This window comes from Octopus bimaculoides, chromosome 18 (genome assembly GCF_001194135.2).
Source record: "Octopus bimaculoides isolate UCB-OBI-ISO-001 chromosome 18, ASM119413v2, whole genome shotgun sequence".
NCBI lineage: Eukaryota > Metazoa > Mollusca > Cephalopoda > Octopoda > Octopodidae > Octopus > Octopus bimaculoides.
Window position 1 is genome coordinate 12,338,875 of NC_068998.1, and position 14,999 is coordinate 12,353,873.

General features: G+C 37.8%; 2 protein-coding genes and 1 long non-coding RNA gene across 3 annotated transcripts in view; 2 read left to right on the plus strand and 1 right to left on the minus strand.

Annotated features, from left to right (window-relative positions):
* The window catches only part of LOC128249898 (uncharacterized), an 8,657-nt gene extending 5,400 nt beyond the window's left edge, over positions 1-3,257 (minus strand). Inside the window, exon 1 of the long non-coding RNA XR_008266046.1 lies at positions 2,896-3,257. This is a non-coding gene — a long non-coding RNA (uncharacterized LOC128249898). The remainder of the gene's footprint in view (positions 1-2,895) is intronic.
* On the plus strand, positions 1,053-6,650 carry LOC106870483 (mesotocin receptor). The gene is made up of 2 exons (XM_014916596.2): positions 1,053-3,385; positions 5,481-6,650. Exon 2 carries the CDS (start codon positions 5,567-5,569, stop codon positions 6,626-6,628), a length of 1,062 nt encoding a protein of 353 aa, XP_014772082.1. The 5' UTR covers positions 1,053-3,385; positions 5,481-5,566; the 3' UTR covers positions 6,629-6,650.
* Positions 6,651-9,665: 3,015 nt separating this feature from the next.
* The window catches only part of LOC106870482 (orexin receptor type 2), a 10,416-nt gene continuing 5,082 nt past the window's right edge, over positions 9,666-14,999 (plus strand). Inside the window, exon 1 of the mRNA XM_014916595.2 lies at positions 9,666-9,814. The gene's annotated coding sequence lies outside the window, so the exon portion shown is untranslated. The remainder of the gene's footprint in view (positions 9,815-14,999) is intronic.

Below are 14,999 nucleotides of genomic sequence, written 5' to 3' on the forward strand. Positions count from 1 at the left end.
TCACCCTCCAATGGGGGGGGGGGGGAGCTTTTCTTTTTCCTGCTCCACGGCCCTAGGGGCAGTTCTTCCTGATATGGCCAGGCTCCAGGTACAGGTGACACTTGGGGTGGCGTCCTTTGAGTATTACCGGGTACCTGCACCCGACCATCTTAAAAAAATCAGGAAAAACAAGGTCTTTAGTGGATTGGGTCCAAAGGGTCAAAACAACTTTTGCCCCGACCCAATCAGCTACAGGCTTCATAGTGACACTCAAGAGCCTGGAATTTCTGCCACCCAGACCCCTGCGAACAGTATCTTCTATCCACTGGGGATTTATCCCGGGAGACAGCCCACACACCCAGGCTCTTATGAGTTTCCTCCCACAATATGTGGGGAGGAAAAAATGTCCTGGCCCTCTAAGAGCTTGCTTGCAAATTTGCAAGCTTTCTCGGGGTGCCAAACAGCAACCACACCGTTGCATATTTGGCCCTCCGAGATATATGTTTGATACTTGGCAGATAATCTGCCAACTCTTTTTCTATTTTATCCTTGTTAAATTGGACGATGGTGTTGAGCGACCTAGAATAGCTATTTTCACTTCAAATAAATAATTACGGTTAACCATATACCATTTTCTATTATTGGTTTTTACCAATACTCAGCCATGTTTGCTGAGTGCCGGCACAGACTGTCGAGGAAGGTATTAAAGCCTAATACTATACCGTCCCCGAACAACTGAACAAAGTTTTGTTCGAAAGTTGTGTGCATTTTCTTGGAATCGAACAATACACACCCTATACGATCATAACGTGAGCCCATTGTGCCGATGGGTTTTCCAGGTGTGTTAAGGAGCTGAACAACAGAATATCTCGAAAATATTTCTAAACACGTGAAGAAATTCGGCTGCCCTTTCTCGTGTTGAGCACAAATGTATCTTAGTAAATGGTATTTTAATAGAATAAAAACTAATATTAAAGTCATGAAATGAAAATATCCTCTTATGACGTCAGCTGCCTATGGCCAATCAGGAAACACCACATTATTGCCTCACTGCTATCAACTGAAGGCAAGAATTGTCTAGTACATGTGGTTTTGTCAAGGAGTATTTCTTACATAACTATTATTTGATCAACCACTCTACTTTTTCTACAATTTCAATGTTAAGCTTAGTTTTCTTCATAGCCTTTCTAATCCTGCAGGCTAACTCTCCATACGACATAGCCACTACGAACATTACCCCTTGAAATATCTTTGCGTTTTACCACGTGTTTGTTCTGTTTGAGTTTGCCCTAATCCTTTGTATTCTGTTCCAATGTTTGCCTCTGTACCTAAGGCTGGTTCCACTGGCTTCCTTACTTATGATGTCATCTAAATTCTTCCTACTTCCCCTGTACACTCTGACTCTATCTCTCTGGCTGTAGCTAGATAACTGCATGCGGAACATAAATCCTGTACATTTCACAACATGTCCACCCTGTGCATCCCATGAGGTTTTTAGTGTCTTCAAAATTGACCAAGGAAAGAAGACAGAAACCGTAGCACACGCATGGATGCAGTAGGAAGCAGGGCATCAATATATCAAATCCTCCTCCAACCGTAGGATAATTCGATATCTTTCGAATTCAACAGGTACCAAGTCCAAAATGCTTGCCATAGATTGGGTTCCGGTAGAGGAAACTAATATCCTAGTAGTAATGTTAAATTGAGTGACGGATAAGGTTATTGGCTAACATACAATATGACCCGGTGCAAAACGACAACGTTGACATGATGTGGTGGCTGGCAAAACGTAATAAATACAAAAATACATCTGACAATAATTACTAGAATAATGAGCAGCGAATTGTCCTCTTCATGCCTTTCGTAGAGCAAAGATTCCCTTGTAGCTAGGTGCATCTGTCCTGACTTCAGCTACCTCCCCTCACTAAAATGATCTTGTGGAGCTTCGTCTCGGCAGTGAAACAAGATATCTGTCTACCTTTTTTTCCCTAAAGGCAATTGACTGATTGATGAAAGAAACAATCAAAGTACAATCAAGAAGAAACGGTCATTCTTCAACCCCAAAGAAGATATCATCTTTGCCGATAACATTGCTCTTTCCTCCCAGCGTCACATTAACATGGAAGAGGAGGTCACAGGAATGAGCGTAGCATGCATAGAAGTTGGTCTCAAGATCGATATTGCGAAGACAAAAAGCATGCAAGTGCACACGACTGAAGATGTCAGCTTTACAGTCAGAAGAGAAGGAATGGAAAATGTCAGTCATTTTACATACCTGGGAAGCGAAACGGACCGAGGCGTAAAAACAAGGACTGGAAAAGCTACAGCTGCTTTCTGGATGTTCGGTCATCTGGAGATTACAGACTTTGTCAACAAACGCAACACTCAAGATTTTTAATACAAACATTTATGCTGTACACATGTGAAGCACATCGAATCACAAAGCTTTCAGTCAACAAGCTCCATATGTCTGTGAATAAATGTCTCCAGACCATCCGTCGGGTGTGATGGCAAGACGGACTCAGAAAGAAAGCTTCGTGGAACCAGGTGGAAGCAACAATCTGTCGAAAGTTAGTTCAGAAGCGGATTGGTTTGGACGCACGCTTCGTGAGCCTGTTTCCAACATTAGCACTCAAGCTTTCCTATGGACACACCATAGGAGACGGAAGCGTGGTAAGCTAAAATCAACACGGGGAAGGACCACAGAAAGTGAAGCACAGTCAGACTGCTACACCTGGGGACAACTGCAATTTATTGACCGTAAATGGATTTGAACTTAGATTGTTAAGAGCATATATATCGCAATGTATATTTTTCTGACGATTTTACGATTCTGCCAGGTTACCGGCTGGGTAGCTCCATAGTATAATGGCAATAAAGAACGGTAATAAATTATCAACAGTGAAAAGAACGTACACAAGAAAGAAAATTTATAGATATACATATCACAAGCGGAAAATCACAGTAAAAACGTTCTTGTCACGATTCCCGCAAAAGATTTTCTACGTATTTTGCTGTTAGTATTTTCGGAGTTTCGAAATGATTTCTCGTCGACAAAAAGAAAACCCAGATTTTCAAACCACTTGTATTGATTATTTGAAGAGGTAATTGAAGATTTGGTATACATACAGTAACAATGATTATGACGGCACAATGACTAAAACGCGTCACTTTTGCAGTCACATTTCGAATTCGAAGGAAAAATGTCAAGATTATCGGAATTTTTCGCAGAAGTTATCTGATAGAAACTTTTTGTTTACCGAAATCTAAATCCAAACTTTTTTGCTTCTACAGAATATTGAATAAATATTTTTGATATAGCTATGACCACTATAACCACTGAAGCTAAAATGTGAAAGCTGTAACTTTCACTGTTTCAATCCCGAAGGCTGATGTCGTTCGCAATGTTGGTATCACTTCCTAGTATTTTTTATATTGAAGTACATTGCTTCTCTTTCAGATTTATGTTAAAGTACATCTGTCCAAATATTACGAGATTTCATGAATGTAAACACGCTGTGTGATTTTGAGTAGCGTTTACTTCTAACACATGACAGAAGTAAATAGACACGCCATAAAACATCATTTTATGTTTATTCTAACTTGTAATGGTTTATATTTTTTATTAATTGACATTTTTATGTTTCAGGTTCTATGTGTTTAATCTATATGTCTGTTTAATCATGCCATGTACAAAAGAAGCCTTGGAACTGTCTGAATTTCAAAGAGGCCGTATCGTGGGTCATAGCGTAAAATCGCAGAAAACCTTGGGATCCCGCTTTCTACAGTTAATAGAGTGATTGTGCAATTCACCAGAGAGGAGAAGGAGTCCACATCACCTCGCCCAGATCAACTAGAGCCCTCTGACAGGACCCATCTCTTTGCTAAGAGAAGTGTAGAATATAATTCTCGTTGCAAGGCCTCTGACGTAGCAGAAGAAGTTGATGTCAGTCCCAGAACAGCTGTCAGGTATCTCCACAAACTTGGTTACTTTGGAAGAGTAGCAAGAAGGAAGTCACTTCTTTGACCAACCAACATCAAGTGGAGAAAAAATTGAGCCAATGAGATGGTGGAGAGACCACTAGCATTTTGGGACACTGCTATATTCTCTGATGACTCCAGATTTGCTGTATTTTGTGACATTGGTCGAGTGTGGGTCTGGAGACTCTGTGATCAAGAATTTGATGTGAAAAGATTGCAACCAACAATGAAACACGGCAACTACTCTGTGATGGTCTGGGGAGCAATTTGGAGCAATGGGATCATAGTTGGTGGAGTGTGAGGGAAACATAAATTCAGATAAATGTGTCCATATTTCAGAAAGGACTCCTAATCTTCTCTAGTGGCGAAATGATTAAAGAAAGCTAAAATGACCCAAGATTTGTTGGATGACAATGCCATTGAAAAACTTCCATGGCTAAGCCAGCCACCAGATACGAGCCCTATTGAACACCTCTGTAACATAATGTACAAGACACTCCATAAAAAGAACAAGAAAGTATCGTATCTTCAAAGCCAGATATTTTGAGATTATTGCATGAAACTTGGCAAGAAATTCCGCAACAGAATATTCGTCATCTGATCAGTAACATGCCTAATAGGGTCCTCGCATTGAAAACTTCAATGGGCATGTCTATTGAATATTAAATATTCATATTATAACAATTAATAAATAATTTGAATGTATAATTTTAGATTTAAATAAATTTTAATGGTGTCTATTTACTTCTGTTATCTCTAAATACATACATACATACATACATACATACATACATACATACATACATATATATATATATATATATATATATATATATATATATATATATATGCATACACACACACACACACACACACATTAAAAACTAGAATATATACATGTACTTAAACGCACGCCTATAAACCAATAAATGGTTTACAATTATCTTTTCATGCATTAATTATTGTTAAACACTTAAAAAAATCCAAATTTGTAGTTGATTGTTGGTTGTTATCCATGATTGAATCGATCCACTTTGTCAATATTCATCTGTAGGCATTTTAATAACCCTTGTTAATTATTGATTGATGTCTTGCTCTTAATACAGTACTTCTACACACCAATAGCAATTTAGGCGGCGAGCTGGGAGAAACGTTAGCACGCCGGGCGAAATGCTCAGCGGTATTTCGTCTGCCCGCTATGTTCTGAGTTCAAATTCCGCCGAGGTCGCCTTTGCCTTTGCCTTTCATCCTTTCGGGGTCGATTAAATAAGTACCAGTTACGCACCGGGGTCGATATAATCGATTTAATCCGTTTGTCTGTCCTTGTTTGTCCCCTCTGTGTGTAGCCCCTTGTGGGTAGTAAAGAAATAACACTAATATCTATTTAGAAAATTCAAGAATAATACCTTACTTTCTTTTATAGATATAGTTTTTATTTTGTAAAATACATGTTGACTGTGTTTCCTAGAATTATGCTTAATAGTTCTAGCAAGTTCTTAAACTGACCTTTTTCTTTTCAGAATGTGCAAGGGACATCATTCCAAATCAAAAGGCTGTTTTCGTCGTTTCTAAAGATATTTCCAAGAAGTTGAAGAAAAATAAGAAAATGGAAAAAAACAATAACGTCAACAATTGTACTAATATTATGGAAGAACTAAACGCTAAAATGGTGAACGTTTATTTACCTGTATTATTATATCTCGGAACGGTTATGACTTTGGGAGTAATTGAAAATTTCATTGTAATATATGTATACTACTATAAGTTTGATGAATCAGCCACTCAGGTGTTTATTGTAACGCTCTCTGCGTGCGATTTTCTGACGTGCATAATATGTATACCTATGGAAATTGTGATTCTACATTTTTCATTCACTTTTCACAGCGATATTGCATGCCGTGTGGTACATTTTACGACAGCTGTAGCAGTAACCAATTCAGCTATGATTATATTCCTTATATCAGTCGATAGATTCAGACTTGTATGTCAACCTTTTAATCAACAAATTTCCCCTCAAAATGCAAAGAAAATTCTAGGATTTTCAGCAATCTGCTCTTTAATTCTTTGTACACCATCATTATTTGTGTACAGTAAACAAAATAGAATGGTGAAACAATGTGGAAATATCGGAGAAGAGTGTTCACTTGGTCCCTATTTAAATTCCGCAGTATATCCCTTTGCGTATTATATTTTAATAGTCACTGTTTTCTCTTTGGTCTTTATTTTACTCGTACTCATATACATAAAAATTGGAAGAAAGATCTTCCAAATTTACAAAGCAAAGAAAAATAATAGAGCCAATACATTTCTTGTATTTACTATGCTCCAAAGCATGCTATCAGATAATGATTGGGTAGAGGATAAAGAACCCGCTACGAAGCAGAGAAGACATTCAATGCATCCAAATCGGACTAATTTAATTTTGTTCATCATCACTTTGGTCTGGTGTATATGCTTTTTCCCATATTTCACGGCAGTGTTCTGGCGATTGTTAACTAAACGTTTTAGTGAAACTACAAGTGATAAAGAAAAAATTCTTTATAAATTGTTAATGTGTTCTTATTACCTCAACGGGACTCTTAACCCATTAGTTTACGGACTTTTCGGTCGGCAGTTTCGTATTGAATTAATAAGTTTATTTCATGAAACTTCCCACTTCTTTAAATAATAAAATATCGAATTTCATGAAATATCGTCACTTTGCAATCTTTCATAAATGAAGGCTACAAGTTCTGTTTTAGTCTAACATTTTTGAACGAGTATTTTTTTTTAACCACTGATGTACATGATGTGTGCAAATGAAACAACTTTTGATAAATAGAATTAAACGATATTTTAAAACGAATGTTACAAATACACAAATCTAATCCAAATATATTCGGTCAATATTTGTTATCTACATTGTATATTGAGTGAAACGCTGAAAAATGTCGGGTTCATGAAGATATCTAATACAGTATCTACAATAAAAATATTATCCATGCAAAATTTACTAACCATATCTCTTTCAAATCACACCCTCCATCATCAACAGAAACAATAAGCTAGATGACGGAGTTCTAGATTTGTTTTATGGGTTAGTCAGATAATGAAGGGCGGCTTCTGTGATAACCGGAATCAGTTGGGGAAAGGAAAGGACAAAGGAAACACGTATCACGTGTATGCTGTTGTAATAAGTAGAGAATTGAAGTATTAAGATCTTGTCTGAAAGCTTACAGCAAAGTGTTTTATTTATTTATGCGCCCTTTCAAAGCCTCATGGGCCCGGTTTCCCGGTTTCTATGTCGTATGTGTTCCCCCCAGCTGGACTGTACGCCAGTCCATCGCAGCGTTACTCAAGAAATTGGAAGAAAGAGTGAAAGAAAGTTGGGGCGAAAGAGTACAACAGGGGTCGCCACCACCCCCTACTGGAGCCTCGTGGAGCTATAGGTGTTTTCGCTCAATAAACACACACAACGCCCGGTCTGGGAATCGAAACCGCGATCCTCCGACCGCGAGTCCGCTGCCCTAACTACTGGGCCATACAGCAAAGTATAAACCAGAGAAAAAAAAAACAAAAAAACTGATATTGGTGTTAAACGGGAGGACTGATTCGCTTTCATATACAATACACACTATAACTAGAAGAAGACGGTGGCCTCAAGGCATAAACATCTGTACTGACCTAGCGTTAAACAACAATAACAACATTGATGCGAGCTGATGGCCAGCAAGACGTCGTAAAAAATAACAATATACGTCCGAGGATTATTATTACAGTCATGTATAGGCTTACAGAATATTATTATTATTATTAATATTAATATTATTATTATTATTATTATTTGCAATTTATCTGTTATTATGCCAGGCCACCGCCTTGGACCGATTTAGTTAAATGTATTCATTTGATCGACCCCCGTAAGAAATAATAGTAAAGATTACCTGAACACAGAATATAAACATTACTCTTTTACTCTGTTTCAGTCATTTGACTGTGGCCATGCTGGAGCACCGCCTTTAGTCGAGCAAATCGACCCCAGGACTTATTCTTCGTAAAAGTAGCCTGTGGTATATATATATGTATGTGTGTGTATATGTTTGTGTGTTTGTCCCCCCCCAACTTCGCTTGACAACCGATGCTGGTGTGTTTACGTCCCCGTAACTTAGCCGTTCGGCAAAAGAGACCAATAGAATAAGTACTAGGCTTACAAAGAATAAGTCCTGGGGTGGATTTGTTCGACTAAAGGCGGTGCTCCAGCATGGCCACAGTCAAATGACTGAAACAAGTAAAAGAATAAAAGACAATATACTGCAACTTCTAGTTAGGTTTACTATAGAGGTTACGTTAGGCATATTAATTCCAATTAAAACACGCGGATTTTGCTTAGCAGTAAAAGTAGTATACTTTGCAACATATGGACCGGATCTCCCACCATCTCATAGAACTTGAAATTAATCAAACAATCATCAACTCTATTCCTCACACTAGCGTCAGTATGGCCAAAAACATGTATAGATGATAGGCTTAACATGTTTCAACATATCAAAATTGAATATTGTTTTAATTATCTCACTGGATGTTATCAGTTGTAAACACAATGATATAAAAACATAGACAAGTTCGTTAATTGCTTATGGAACAAATGTTCATTAAGATCACATATCTGTCTGATGTGTGAAATCATAGAGGAAAGCTAGGTAAGTTATTCTATTATCGCATTCTGCGAAAATAATGGCAGTAAAAAATCATGGTAGAACAAAAAAAGAATAATAAAAATAAAAAAATAAACGAAATTCTTAGGAAACTTAAGTTGTAGTGAAGTCTCAGACAGCCATAAGTACTTTTGGAGTGTTACTTATAAGAACTGTATTATGACATTACAATGATTTCAATACCCTGCTGTTTGATTTCAGTCTCACTGCGTGGCACCTTCGGCGTGTGTTGGCTTGAAGCTATAGTTCTACTATAGCTTCAGGCCAACCAAAGCCTCCTGAGTGGATTTGGTAGGTAGAAACTGAAAAAAGCCCGTCTTATATATATGTGTGTAACTTTGTGTCTGTGTTTGTCCCTCCACCACCGCTTGACAACTGGTATTAGTGTATATACGCTCTCCGTAACTTAGTGGTTCGATAAAAGAAACCGATAGAATAAGTACTGGGGCCGATTCGTTCGACTAAAATTCTTCAAGACGGTGCCCCGACATGACCGCAGGCTAATGGCTGAAACAAAAGAGAAAAATGTTTTTCCAATAACTCAGTTGAGGTAAAAAAATAATTTGAATGTTTTTCTCAAGTTTATTGACAATTCAAAAACCCCTGCCAAAAGTGATTACAAACTTCTTACTCAAGATATCTCATAAAGAGGCCTTTTTTATTCGCACACCTTCCCCCCCCCCCCCACAGTACTATAGAGCAGTGTAACGAACTGTAGCTTTATAATATTAGTGAATCATCGCCTATAGGAACGATACTATAACAGACAGGAGTCACAGCACAAATGTTCTTACAGCGACTCCTAGCAGAAATTTTCTACGAATTTTGCTATCATTATTTTCCCTTTTTCAGAATTGTTTCTAGTCTGATTAAAAAAAAAACAGTCCCAGATTCTCAAGTATCTTGCTGTATTGATTATTTGGGGATGTAATTAAAGATTTGGTATAGATATAATAAAAAATTATGACATCAGAATGATTACACTACGTCATGATTCAAACCTCATTTTCAACTTGAAAACATTTCCATCTGGCAGAACTTACCAGGAAATCGAAGGTTTTTTTGTTCACAAAAATAGAAATTCGAACTTCTTTAGCACTGTAGCTAAAATCTTATGGGATCTATCACTCACTTATCCAAAAGATGTTACTCTCCTGAATGTTGGTATCTTTTTCTTCTATTTTAATATATAATCCTTTTCTTTTTTTTTCAGATTTCTGTTAAGATAAATCTGTCCTGATGTCATGAGATTTCAGTAATATAATTATATTCTGTATTTTTTGGGAACAGTTTACTTTCTATTCCTATAACGGTGTTGTTTATATATTACTACACATAGAGAGAGGAGTCGATTTTAACACAATCGGTAAACTTTATACAAATGTTTAAACTATTTGTAGATGCGAGAAAGTTTTCAACCACAATGCGTTCTGATTAATAAACTGAAAAATCTTTTATGTACTGAGAAACAACTATATCATAAATCAGTAGAAATGCCACAATCACTCACTAATCCAGAAGATGTTACTATCTTCGATGCTGGTATCTTTTTCCGCTAGGAGTCGCGACATGAACATTTATGGTACCTTATCTTTTGCTTTTGCTATTGAAGTGATTCCTCCCGAGATGTCTCAGAGTGCATGTACTACTTGATGCGTAGAAAAACTTAATTCGTTTCCGTCTTTGTTGGATTAGCTCGTATGACAAAGAATTGCCATCCAATTTTACAAAATTCTCACATCTAGATTTTTTCCTTGTAAAAGTACTTCTTTCTACTAAAGGTGCAAAGCCTGGAACTGGGGGAAAGTCGATCACATCAACTCCAGTACATAATTTATCGACCTCGAAAGTATGAAAGGCAAAGTCGACCTCAGGACATAAAGACGGATGAAATACCGCTAAGCATTTTGCCCGGCGTGCTAACCATTCTGTCAGCTCATTACCTTTTTTTCTTGTAACAATAATAGTTCTAAAAATTCCATATGTTCATTTCCCACGGAAGGAAGGTTTGTTTTAAAACAGTAGCTATATGAGAAGACTATAGTTGTTGCAATCGTATACGAGTCACTCCGGCTATTGTTGTTGTTATTACTGTCACCAAATTCCAAATTACATATTTAAGTATCTGGGATATTTTCATCTATTAAATGCTCACTTTACCGTTATTTTTCTACTCCTTATTATACATATGGGTGTGTTGTTTCTTTGACACAGTATTGTTCTTTCGTGTAGTATCCATTTTGATTGTGAAAGTGTAACGTGTAAATTAAATTTAAAAGTGTATGAAGCAGACGGTCTTTCTTGTCTACTACGGGGAACGAAAACTGCTCTTTTCTAACGAAGTTTAGTAGAGTCCTTGATTTTTTTCTTATACTTTTACAAGAACTCCAAATAAGATTTCATTTGGTAATGATTGAATAAAACGTGTTTGGAAGACAGAAGCAAAAACGACATCAACACAAGTGTCAAATAGCAGCAGCAGCAGCAGTAGCATCATCATCATCATCATCAGCAGTAGTAGTAGTAGTAGTAGTAGTAGCAGAATGGTGGAGTCGGAGACTAGCAAAATCCTCTGGAATTTTCCAATCCAAACAAATCAGGCATCTCGTGGTGGTGGACAAAATGTACCACATATGCTAAATAGTTGATGTTGTATGCCCCTTTGACCCACGAAAAGTCAAGAAGGTAGGTGAAAAGATAGATAAATACAACCCTCTTAAATACGAAATAACCCGGCTGTGGAAAATGAAGAAGGGAACAGTATCAGAAGGCATCAAGGGGAGTGTAAAGGAAATTGGAATAGAGTGCCCAGTAGAACTGTTACAAAAGGCTTGCCACCTTGGCACGGCCAGAATAACGAGGAAAGTATTAGATAAGTGAAAAGAATGGATAGCATGGTACCGTAGAAGACAATAAAACTAAAATAAGACAATAAAAGTAATGGCAGCATGACAGATGAACAAAAGGCAATCTACGACAGAATAGAGGCAAGACTACAGGAGAACGATAACGACATTATTTGCAACCTTAAAAAGGTTGATCGATGGAAATTGAACCAAGAAACGAAAAATGCCAATGAAATTCTGAAATACATCAGAACAAACAACATCACAGAAACAAATAATTTGATCAAGGCAGTAAGTATTCGTACTCTATATTAGATAATATAGAGCAGTAAGTATTGCTGTAACAGAAAACGTGGGTGTTGATGTCAAGAAAAAGAAACATAATAGGATGCTCTCGAAGGAAATCTGTGTTAGACCGAAAAGAGAAAGGGGAGCTTAAAAGCGAACAAAAATACAGGGCGCTGAAAAGGAAGTATAATATTGAAAGAAAGGGCCTGAAAGTAGTAATGGAGGAACTGAAGCAGTGCCTTGTTGCAAAGAAAGTAAAGATGGTAAGATACGACCAAAGAATGAAGGGACACCACCAGAATAGGTTATTCAGAGAGGATCAGAAGAGATTCTATAAAGAAATAAATGGAGGGTGTACAGATGAAAAGTTGATACCAGATAACAATGAAAGTTAAATGTTTTGGAGTGACATCTGGAGCAAAGACAAGGAGCACAAATAGAATGCTGAATGACTGCAAGAACTGAAACAAACAGTAGTCTGTCCAAAACAGGCAGAACTAGTCATTTCAGTTAGGGAAGTGAAGGAAATCAGCAAAAAAAAAAAAAAAAAAAAATGAGCAACTGCAAGGCCCCGGGACCAGATAGAGTTCAAGGCCACTGGATCAAAAGATTTGGTGAATGTCATGCACGAATAGCTGCACAACTCAACACCTTTTTAAATGCCGACCAAGTAACACCAGAGTGGTTGACAATGGGTAGGACAGTGCTGAGGTCGATATCCTGTTTACAACTTATGTGGAAGTTATTGACTGGAATACTCACAGAGTCATTGTACGAACATCTGGAAAAAAATGGAGTCCTGCCACATGAGCAGAAGGGTTGCAAGCGTAAATGCAAAGGTACCAAGGATCAGTTCCTGATAGACAAAACTGCAAGATAGACAAGACTGCAAGAGGAGGAAAAGTAACTTAGCCATGTCATGGATCGACTATCGTAAGGAGTACGATATGATTCCACATTCTTGGATTATGGAATGTATGAACCTATTTGGTATTGCATCGAATGTTAAGTGATTGCTTGGAAAAAGTATGACGAGTTGGAGGACAGACCTGAGAGTATACGGAAGCAGTTTAGGGACAGTAGAAATTAGGAGGGGCATCTTCCAAGGGGACTGCCTGTCCCCACTGATCTTTGTACTGAGCTTGATACCACTAACACTGATTCTGAGGAAAGCAAAAGCTGGGTATTTGTTCAAAAGCCTCTAACAAAATGTCAACCACTTATTCTTCATGGATAACCTCAAACTTTATGGTAAAGGTGAAGCCCAAGTCAGTTCCCTTGCTGATACGGTGTATAACTTCAGTGCTGATATCAGAATGGTGTTGGGACTGAGAAAGTGTGATGTGTTAGTAATGAAGAGAAGCAAAATCAAATGTATGGACGGGCTAACGATACGGGGAGGTTATGTATGGACGGGTTAACGGTCGGGGGGTGGGGTTATGAAGCAGATAGAAGAGACGGGCTATAAGTACTTGGGAATTTTGGAAATGGATAAATTGATGGAGGAAGAAATGACAGAAAAATTTAAGGTAGAGTACATGCGCAGACTGAGACTGATCCTTCAGTCAAAATTAAACGGACGGAATAAGATTTAAGCTATCAACACCTTAGATATGGAGCAAGGGTAATCGCATGGACATTAGACGAACTAAACAGCTTGGACAGAAAGAGAAGGAAGTTGCTAACTAGATATGGGACACTACACCCCAAAAGTGACGCAGAGACTGTATGTACCAAGAAAAAGAGGGGGAGAGGACTTATTGTATGCAAACACAGTATTAGAACAGAAAAAAAAACAACATAGCATGGTATGTAAAAAATGCTACAGAACGGCTATTATTAGAAGCAAGAGAGTCAGGCTTGTGTAGGATGAAAGATTGTTAAGGTAAAGCACTGTACAAGAAATTGAAAACGAATGAAACTGAAAATAAAAGGGTAAAGAAAAGAATGCATGGTCAATCTCATAGGGTTGTTAAAGATAAGACAGACAGAGAAAAAGATGGCTGTGGCTGACTAAAAGTGATTTAAAACCGGAAATGGAGGCTCTAATCTGTGCTGTCCAAGAGCAAGCACTTAGAACAAACTACATAAAAAATAAACTAGACAACACACCAGAAAGTGATAAGTGCAGACTTTGTGGACAAAATGGTGAAACCGTATGGCATACTACCAGCCAATGTACGCCACTAGCCCAGAAGGAATATAAGAGATGCTACGACAATATAGCAAGGCTTATCTATTGGACACTTTGCAACAAGTATGAACTTGACAGAGCAAAAAATTGGTACGACCACAAACCCGAAGGCACCGTCGAAAATAAAAATGCAAAAATCCTATAGGATTTTATGATTCAGTGCGACCATAAGATAGAGAATAGGAAGCCAGACATAATCTTAATTGAAAAAGAAAACAAACGATGCTGGATCATAGATATAGCATGCCCAGCTGACTACAAGGTATGCGATAAGGAAGAAAGAAATGTTGAGAGATATGACAGGTTAACTTGGGAAGTTAAGCAGTTGTAGTCGATGAAAAAGGTAGCAGTAGTACCAATAATAGTTGGAAGCCTGGGAACTGTGAGTAAAAATCTCGAGAAGTACATGGAACAAATCGGGGCTGCAATAAGGGTGGAGCACTTGCAGAAAACAGTACTGCTTGGAACCGCCCGAATACTCCGGAAAGTGCTCGAAATATAAGAGGTGTTACCTTAGTTCACTGGTAGTGAACAGAAGACACCGCAGTACATCTCCAGCGTTAGAAGCTGTGCAAAGGCAATAATAATAATAATAATGATGATGATAATAATAACAGCTTACTTTTTTTTACCGCAAGGGGTCGAAGGATACCATGTGGTTTATATACTATATTTTGTCAATTGTCAATTTCTGTTCAACATTTACTAAGATCACAGCGTACGTAGTCATGCATATGACTTGCCTACTCTCTCATCTTAACCGTTCATATATATATATATATATAATACAAAGAACATATATATACATGTATACACAGAGAGGATGGTGGAGGGAGGAAGTGGAACAAGGAGGAAGGGACAGAAGGGTATAGCAGTGAAGTAGAGGCCAGGACAACAGAAGGGAGCAGAGCGAGAGGGGGAGATGGGTAAGAAGAAAGATAGATAGGTAGGTAAATAGAGGATAGGTAGAAAGATAGAGAAAGAGAGAGGATGGTAGGGAGGGGAAGTGGAACAAGG

Bases quoted from the DNA above. Each gene is read 5' to 3' on its own strand.
- LOC106870483 (XM_014916596.2), top strand. From the start codon at position 5,567: ATGGAAAAAAACAATAACGTCAACAATTGTACTAATATTATGGAAGAA.